Source organism: Arachis duranensis, chromosome 3 (assembly GCF_000817695.3).
Source record: "Arachis duranensis cultivar V14167 chromosome 3, aradu.V14167.gnm2.J7QH, whole genome shotgun sequence".
In the NCBI taxonomy this organism is placed as follows: domain Eukaryota; kingdom Viridiplantae; phylum Streptophyta; class Magnoliopsida; order Fabales; family Fabaceae; genus Arachis; species Arachis duranensis.
The window spans coordinates 129,342,745-129,352,258 of record NC_029774.3 but is presented as its reverse complement, the minus strand read 5'-3'; the positions used below and the strand labels follow the sequence as shown (position 1 = coordinate 129,352,258).

The window sequence follows — 9,514 nt, the reverse complement described above, 5'->3', positions numbered from 1 at the left end:
AAGTATAAAAAAGTAATTTAAAAAATAAAATATCTTTAACTTTAAATGTTAAATTTCAAATTTTAAATTATAAATTCTCAATCTGAATTATTAATATAAAATATAATAAATAAAAAATTAATTAATTAACAAAGAGTACAACATTCTTTAATTAGTAAAAAACGATTTAAGGATGAAGTGCATTACACATGAGACCAAACTCTTTTAAAGTAGAACAATTAATAAAATAAAAAGAATAATAATCTAATTCTCCTTAAATTAAAATAACTGATTCACATATGATAAAAATTACAAAATTTAATAGTAATTTAACTCTTTATTTTGTTATTTTATTATTTTTTTCACTTTAAAAATCTTTTTCTTTACAAATGATATCTTTTATTTTTTTTTCTATTAAGAAAAAACAATATAATTCACTCTTTGTAACATAATACAAAGTAACAGCTGTATTATGTTACACTCTTCATTGAAAAATATTTTTCAAGGTAATAACCCTAGATATTGTCCCTAACAAAAGAACGTTGATTCAAAATCTATTTTATAAGAAACTAAAATGAAAAATACCTCTAAAATAAATCAGATTTTCGTTTTAATATTATCAAGACACGAATACTTTTTCCCAATTTTTCGGATAACAATCTTTAATGGATTTTAGCCGTCCACTCCACCTAGCAAGACTACATCTCTCTTACCAATAAGCTTTTTCAATATTCACCAATGCATATAATGAAGGTTATTAGAATACGATCCGTAATTGATGACCCATAAAGAAAAGAAAAGAAAAAATATTATCTAATATACAGAAGAAAGCCGATTTCCTTTGTAACTTGTAACCATCAACACGAGAACGTAGAAAGAAATTGATGATGTTTACCTTTCAAACTTTAATCAAAAGTACATGCACAAGCATAGAGGGCAAGTGATACGTTCCTGAACTTTTAACATTGAACCAGAGTTCAGCATATTCTGTCATCTTAGTTTGTCTTGTGTGAATTGTTCTGACATGTATACACAGCTAATTTGAGGCGCTCCCCAAATAAGGGTAACCATTGTCTATATGCTGATATAATGTTGGATATTTGTGACTTTTGTCTTCATTGACTATATTCAGTGGCATAGTGTTACAAAGAATATTACACCAAGATTTGCAACTCCAAAATATCAGGATTTTCCTCAGTTTAACCCAAGCTTCATATAGGGTGGACCTCCTGTTTCACCTCATCATCAACTGAATTAGATGTTTCTAGGGTATCATTTTCTTCACGTGTTTCCAGCTTGCTTTCCTGCAATTTACCAGTCTTACCAATTGCAAGAATCAGATCAAGTTGTCTTCGCTGTTGCTCCTACAAAAACATAGATACAATCAAGAAAAGTCAAATTCCGGTAAAAATTTATGTGGATACTTGGGAATGTGAAGAGGTCAAGAAAATTTTAATCAACCAAGACTTTCAGCATTACCAGGAGAAGAATATGTTACATCATTATAAAAAGATCTTTCACTTTGCAGCGGAATATTTAGCAGCTTTTTAATGCGTATAATGCTGGTAATGAATCAAAATGAAATCAGTAAAGCACATGAAAGCTACAGAAGTAGAATACAGTTACCAGATAAGGGGACAGTTACATATGCATTGCTAGCACGTGTTTAATTAAGGTATGATTACTTATTAATAAATATGCATCAGTCAAATTCCAAATAGTGTCCGCTTTTTCTGCAGAGTTTAAATAACGTAGGAGGTATGATTACCTGCATTGCTAGCAAAACTTGTTGAATTTCAACCATCTCCTTCTCCAAAATGTCTGATTGCACCGCTAATGCTCTAGCAGCCTCAGAATTCTTCTGCGCCAGCACTGCAGTCTTCGAGAAATGAAATATAATTAATTACATATCATCTCAGTAAGCATTAAGTTTTCAAAATTTTTAAATCAGTACAGTGTGTTGAACCACAGCCAACCATTCAAAATGTTTATTAATGCAAACCAGTTAATATACTCTATTTGCTATAACAAAGCATTTGCAGATATAGTTTCACTCGCAATTAAGTATGATTAACATCTGTCCGGCTTTGGGCATTTCTATTTATCCAATATCATATAGATCAAGTAAGGATATGAAAACTTTCAGTAGAAGTAAATGATGCCCAGTCTAGACAAGGGTATCTCAACTAAAACATGAATAAAACTAAATACCAATAAATTAATATAAAAAAGTTTACAACGAACTTTCATTAGTACTAAAGCTAAACAAATTCCAGTGTTGACGCGTGTTGTGAAAGTTAAACAGACTAGCATGTGCATGTCTTCAGCACATTTTTCTTGGATTTGGCCCTACTACTCATTCTTGCATGGGATTTCCTCCTGTTCTTTTGCTCAGGTTGGCCTTAATGGCCGTGTTTCTACAAGGTTTGCTTGCCTGTGTTGTCACCTGTGTAATGAGATGCTCCTATTTGGCTGCTATCTACACTATGTAAATCTTGTAAGTGCTGTTTGGTCTTGTACCTGCTTGGGTTGTGGTGCTCCTGGTTCCTCCTGCTGTGTGACAACCACTAGATATCTTCCTCAACAGCACCGAGGGGAGACAGAAAAAGTGTCCAGCACCTTTAGTAGGTTGAGGCACAGCCACACAACTACTTCGATGAGGCACTCACGCTTATCTATATTGCATTAATGAACTTTCAGTATTGTCTGCATATAGCTATAAGCAAACAAAACAACGAGGACCGACCCGGCTAACTGCAATGAGTAAGTGTCAAACTAAACTACGACAAAGCTTTTTCCCCTAAATATGACCATTGCATCCTATCATAGACCATATCTATATTATGTCATTTAATGTGAGTCGAATTCCTTGTCAATGGTAAGCGGTCAAATCGAAATGTTATTCAGAAATCAGAATAATTAGTTTTCAATTTTGAATAGGAACCATATTCAAGAAAAAAGGATAATGGATTTGTTGATGAGCGTGTTGGAGAAAGAAAGTGGAAATGAAGAATTGACACACGAGCAATAACAAGGGATGTTGATGATACAGAATCAAGGTAAAACACCTGAACCCATGTCAAAAGAAGAACATGATGAAATGATAATAACAGTTTACGTTGGACTTTGACTAGGCCTGAGGAATTAAATCACAGAATGATCCATGGAACCACAATTGGATTCATTTCTTATTTTCTAATGAAACCAGGCTCTGGGCTACTAATCAAGGCTTTTGTAGTCATTTTGTTATGAATCCATATTATCGATGTTTGGCAAGAAATCATAATCCAGGCTCTGGCATGTTAATTTATAACCCAACGACCTCACACCATATTACCTTGTACCTCCAAAAGCAGAATTGCAACTATCTTGATTGTTTATGGTTAGTTGTAAATGAGTAAAAAATGCATTAGAAGACTTGGCAGTTATTAGATTCTATCCAGTGGCTACTTGAACTACTCTAATTTCCTTTTTCCTTCGTAAATAAGTTAGCAACTTAGCAACAACATAAACCTAACACCAAAACTTCCGCTCAATGATCAACTTCCACACATCAACACATTGCATTGCCTTTAGAAGCCAGAATCAAATGCTTAGCTACACTACACAACAACACAGTCTTGCAGCCATAGATATTAATCAATTACCTCAGTTACGGGCTCCTTCAAGGTCTTCCTAGTGACGCGAAACCTTATTGCCAACTTCTCCAATTCCCTCGACAAAACCCTAGAAATGGCGGAGGTGCTCCTCAAATCCTCCTCCAATTTCTCAATCCTCTGCAGCAGGTTCACCTCCAACCCATCCTTCACCGTCTCCCTACAAACCCTCCTCCATTGCCGTCTCCGGATCCACGCGCCACTCAAAACCCCAAAAACCAGCGCCAAGGTTCCCCAGACAGCAGCCTTACTCCCAATCGCGGCCAAAAGCTCCTTCTTCAAACCCGCGACCACAGCGACACAGACCGACGCGAACGCAGAAGAAAGCAGGCACGAGAATTCGATGAGAGAAAGGAAGTAGTCGAAATCAAAACCGCCAGCGCCAGCAGCATGTTTGGGGAGAGCTCCGTCAGAATCGTAGGCTGCGAGGTTAAATGCATCTGCTCGGGTGGCGAGGAAGGTGAAGTGGCTGGGTTTGAAAGGCAGCGATGGGTTGAGGTGCAGTATTGGGAAGTGGTGGCGGGAGCGCAAGGAAATGATGGAGCGGGAGAGGTTGCAGCTTCCGGCGAAGTAGAGTGAGTGATGGGTGGAAGGTGAACGCGCCAAGAGTAGGTGAGGAGTGAAAGTGAGTAACATTGTTTCTGTTACAATCCAGGTGTGAAGTGTTTCTACTTTCTACTTTTTAGTGTTGAGTTAATGGTGTGTTTTCATTTCAAGCATTTGTAGCACTCTTGGTGCTGGACGATGATTTTGAGGGTGTTGAATAGTTCACGTCCAATTTCTCATACATGAGCTGACAGCGTAGCAAATGCAGGTTGAGGGGGCTTTGATTTCTATGCACCTGTGCCTCCGAATGATTATCGAGATGTTGATCTGGGTGTTAAATTAGATACTACTACTAATAGCGATTAACAAAGCTGATCAAATGAATCCTTCAGGAGAAGCATCTTTCCAAAAGTAGCGAGTAAAATTGTAACTTCAACCTCACCTTCACAACCACAAGTGCTGACTGCTGCGCATGGAAGTGGTTCTCAACATCCACTGATAAGAAAATTCGATTCCCATGAGGCTATGAGCAAATGCTAATTATGCTGCATAAATAACATGAGTCAGTCATTTTGAGTCAACTTAATTCCAGTCTAATCTTAGAACTCCCCTCTCTCCCACCAAATACAAAAAAAAGAAGTCATAAATTAATATGTTGTACTGTAACCTAATATTTTTGTGATAACCTTTAAGTAAATTTTACAAGTCCTTCTGAGCAGTAAACTTTATTATTTAACTGTAAACATCTTTATTATATTAAACACTACAATTAGTACAATATCTTTTTTCTTAATGTCAATACTCAATACTATTCCTATATAATTTCAAATTAGCCTGATTTAAATCGAGTAATTTATTGTGTCAAAATCAGTATGGTCAAATTTTTTCTCTTTTTTGAAATTAGGCATTGGAGACCCTAGTCAGAAATGGAGAGGAACTAGGTTTACTGCATTGATGCACGGTCATTATAATCTATAACAAATTGACCTTATGAAGTACACAGTAATATTCAATGACAATATAAACCATCTTTTAGAGTCTAAGCATGAATCGTATACCACAAATAACGGCTCAAGACAAATAGAGATTAAATATTCTCTCAATCACATAATACATAATGAGCCCCGGATTAAAAAAATAACAATAAAATGCTCCAGGATGCATCCGCTTCGTATTATCACCATCCCATATGAGCTTCTAGTAGTATGGCATGTAACGAGTTGACCTTCTAAACCTAGGAACCTTCCTGCAGTATGTTTAATGCAAAATGAGAAAAGCGGAGCCACAACATCAAATAATCTAGTCATAAATTAAAAAACATTTTTTTTTTTTGTTAACAAACATGATTTAACTGAGAGCAGCAGCATACCCGTATCCATAAGGAGAATAAAAGTAAGGAGGAGGATATGGTCTCCTAAAGCCATATGCCATGTAGGGATTATAGCGCCTAGGACGATACTGTTTCATTCCGGGAACATTGGTCCTCTTAGGCAAGACCTATAAACATATCCAAATCTTTATAACGATCTATGGTCAGGGATAAAGCTAACAATAAAGCTCAAACCCAATGTTTTTCATTACAAGAACAACAACAAGCCTTATGTGGGATAAACCCAAAGTTTTCAATTAGGCTGACAAAAATTAGTAGTTGAAACAACATACCTTCAATTGACGCCCATGTAACTCCGATTCATTCAAGACAAGAGCCTCTTGAACAGCTTCAACTTCCACGAACTCCACATAAGCAAAACCTTTAGGGTGGCCGAACTTGTCAGTCAGGATGGTGACCCTGTTCACTGTACCACATGATTGAAAGTGTTGCTGAACTTCCTCTGGCGTGCATGCATAATCAACCTATAAAACAATAAATTCAGGGGAATTCTATGTCCTTAATGAACTAGTCTAGACAAAACTCACAAAATGTTTGACTATGTTAAAAAGAACCCAGACTACCTAATATCCCATTACAGACCACATCCACATTTAAGACTCCAGTCTGGTCAGTATTATTTTATCACCTAAAAAACTAAAATGACTTGTTCGTTTATTATGCATTCAATAGGAACTTGAGTTAAATCACTCCAAACCCTTTGCATAAATTGCAGGCAAAATTTCTACTTTTACCAACAATTATATCTTAACTATTACTTTCATCTGAAAAAGAAACAGAACCATAGACAGACCTCTAAATGCATCAAAACACTATGTTCTACCCTAAAAAGGGAACTGGATGAGATTGTAATTTTAACTTTTCAAAGAAAAAGAAATGCTAGCACACCCCTTAGAAATAAAAAGTTACTTTAAGTTAATACTTTTAACCCCAAAATCATCAGGAAGCTTCCCAACTCAAACATAAGTAACCACTAATTCTGAAACTTTATACCAACAACTCTGATCAATATGTGATAATGAAAAGATATAATGAAACCAAGTCATCCATCCTGCCAAGTATTCTTATTAGCATCGTAATGTTTCTAGTCATTTTACAGGCTCTTCTCAAAGTTTAGGTAAACTGTCTCATGCATACAATATTTCCTTTTATTCCTCGTAGCAATTTACAACAGCACCAAACTTTTCTGCTTCAAAGGCATCCCAGAATGAGCAAAGTTGAGATATCTATCTCAAGAGGATTTCATTTAAGTAATGCATCACTGAGGGGACAAAAAATATAAACAGAACTTAATGTTTGGAAAGAATACTTGAAATGAGGTTAAAAGAAATGAGTGCCACAGAAAAGAAGCAACTGGCCAACTGCATACCCCTTGGCAAGTCAGCTAAACAACACAAAAGAGGCACTACAGACCTCATAGCAGTCAACAACAGGGCTCAAATGACTAAGATTGCATTCCCAACACTTACAGAATCTCCTTCCCAAAGAACAACAAGCTGCCTCCTCCAGTAGTGAAGTTGAAGCATCTTTAACCCAATCTACCATCAGCTGGACAACTTACAGCCAAACAACTTACAGCCATCCCCATCATTCCATGAAACCCCATTCACAATTTCCATGACATATTTTCTGTTTTCCTTTTTTTTTGTCAATTCTCATTTCTTTTTTTTTTTCTCAACTTGGTTGTATTTTTCTTCAATCAATTTTTTCATCTCTTTTTTTTCTTTTCAAAAAATTTTCTCCATAGTATCTTTTTTCCTTTTTTTTATTTTTTTCTTTGATATTAAGTTTCAAAAAGCATAGATACGCATTCTTTTCACACACTAGTACAAGTCTAAAAACGCCAATTACACTGGCCCATGTAGAAAACACAATGTAAGCATCCCAGCTTTAATTATAGAACCTGAGTAATAAGATTGACCCTGCGACCATAGTGAGACAATAACGTCAAACCCTGTCTCTGAATATCATCAATTCTCACTCCAAAGAGAATGAACATGCACATTTTCAGAAACTGTATAATAGCGAGTAAAATACAAAACAAGAGCATATAAAGTGCAGCTTGAGATTCATTCAACCAAAGTTTATTCACACCAAACCAGAATTACTGTATGCTTCAAGCCTTCAACATAGCAACACAACTTAATCATAAACTTATCAATGCAACCAGATCACAACCCCCAATTATCAGGCTTGCGTTGTATCATGGACAAATCTGCATGACTTATAACACACTCTGAGCCAAATATTTACAACATAAATCATTTATCCACCTTAAACAGACAGGACAAGTTTGATAGTGGCAATAACACTCAGAAATAAGGACAACAAAAGTCAAACTTTTAATATAAAACCATGTCTCTAATTGCCGCAATGTTTATCTATAGCAAAGAATCCTAGTATTCTCTCTTTTATACGCGGCCCTACAACTTCGTTTTACCAATTTTTAGTTCGATGCAATAATCCTTTTGTCATATCCTGATAATATTAAATGGCAAAGCCTGCCATTGCAAAAACAACATAAATCTCCCAATTTTAAAGTAAAAAGTCCTGTTAATGTAAAAAGAATGTGTGGTGCAACCATGTGTTTGTATGTTCACATATAACTATTGACAACGAGACGTACATTGCCTACAAATACAGATCGAGAATCTGCCTCCTCCTTGTTTGCCTGAGAAGCAGCAGCAGTAGCAGGATCTACACAAAAATTCAAACCAGAGGTTGAAGCAACAAGAATTAAAGTAACCTAAAGCAAGCAAAAAACTAGTACTTTATTCCAATAGTTGATAATTCGATAGATTCTGCAAGTGATAACAAGTTCTCGCGATAATCATAAATAAAAAATGAAAAAAAAAAACTCAACCCAATAGCAAATATAAAGTTTAGCCATATATAACACGAATGCACTAGATCTGGACAGGTAGGTGGATCAAGCTAGAACGTTTCACATTCTGATAACTGCATCTTTGAAGAACGCTCAAGTAAAATAAAAAGCCAAAGCTCAAAGAAGGTTCAGAAAGCACAAAGAGCGAGGTTAAACCATTGTAAAACATAATACAGAAGAATCTTATAATTAATGTTAACTAACTCTGAATACCGATCAATATATCAACAAAGGAAACAAAATTGAAATCACCGCATCAAAAAGTAAACGGAGTTGAAGGATCACCTTGAACAGAGCCAATCTCCTTTTCGACCTTAGCTTGCATCTCGCGAAGAGCCGTAGCTTCCTCCTCCATCTCCTTAAGGCGGCGCTTCATTTCGTCGAGCTCCTTGACCTCGGGGTCGTCGTCGGGAGCGGACATGTCAACGTCACCTTCCATCTCTGCAACGTCAGGGATCTCTCCTCCGTACACCTCGTGCTCTTCTTCTTCCATTCTCCAAATTCAGTTCTGATTATGTGAAAAAAAAAAATCAACACGCACTATTATTGCACAATTTACAATTTACGGTGATGGTTACCGAGCTAGCTAGGGTTTCGAAAAGGCGAAGGTGGAACCGTGGAAGAGCACCCTATCCGTTACCCACCGTGTTCTTTTATCGTGTTTCACTTTCCTTTCTCTATTTTTGTAGTTGTGTTTTTTTTTCGTTTTTTTTTTGTAGTTGAGTTTGGTAGTGTTTTATTTTCTTTTTCATGCAGGCTTAATGGTGGATCTTATAGTGAACATGAGTTCTATTAGGCCCAAATCTGTTTGAGAGTGAATATACATCCCGGCCCTGTTAATTTTTTTGAAGGACGATGATGTCTTCGATAAAAAAATTCTTTTCGTCTATTGATATTTAATTTTGTGAGACTGATTAGTTTTTCTATTAATGATCTCTCTTTAGAACATACTTATGTAATATGTTAATTACTAATATATCCTTTATTTAATTTTTATAAATAAAAATAATTTAAAAATTACACATATTTCTTAGTTTTACAAAGTAAATTTAGCTAATG

The 9,514-nt window shown here is 35.7% G+C and overlaps 2 protein-coding genes across 3 annotated transcripts; both read right to left on the bottom strand.

Moving 5' to 3' along the window:
- Window positions 1–850: 850 nt before the first annotated feature.
- On the bottom strand, window positions 851–4,772 carry LOC107481815 (uncharacterized). The gene is made up of 3 exons (XM_016102135.3): window positions 3,627–4,772; window positions 1,748–1,858; window positions 851–1,343 (listed from the first exon to the last, which is right to left on the bottom strand). Exons 1-3 carry the CDS (start codon window positions 4,269–4,271, stop codon window positions 1,191–1,193), a joined length of 909 nt encoding a protein of 302 aa, XP_015957621.1. The 5' UTR covers window positions 4,272–4,772; the 3' UTR covers window positions 851–1,190.
- Window positions 4,773–5,108: 336 nt separating this feature from the next.
- On the bottom strand, window positions 5,109–9,126 carry LOC107481817 (polyadenylate-binding protein 2). Of its 2 annotated transcripts, XM_016102137.3 has the most exons (6): window positions 8,741–8,812; window positions 8,198–8,268; window positions 7,041–7,493; window positions 5,844–6,035; window positions 5,551–5,678; window positions 5,109–5,427 (listed from the first exon to the last, which is right to left on the bottom strand). In XM_016102137.3, the coding sequence occupies exons 3-6, from the start codon at window positions 7,095–7,097 to the stop codon at window positions 5,379–5,381; spliced, it is 426 nt and encodes a 141-aa protein (XP_015957623.1). In that variant the 5' UTR covers window positions 7,098–7,493; window positions 8,198–8,268; window positions 8,741–8,812; the 3' UTR covers window positions 5,109–5,378. The 2 variants fall into 2 exon arrangements, with proteins under 2 accessions (XP_015957623.1, XP_052114801.1); XM_052258841.1 differs by lacking the exon at window positions 7,041–7,493 and having other exon boundaries at window positions 8,741–9,126.
- Window positions 9,127–9,514: the final 388 nt, after the last annotated feature.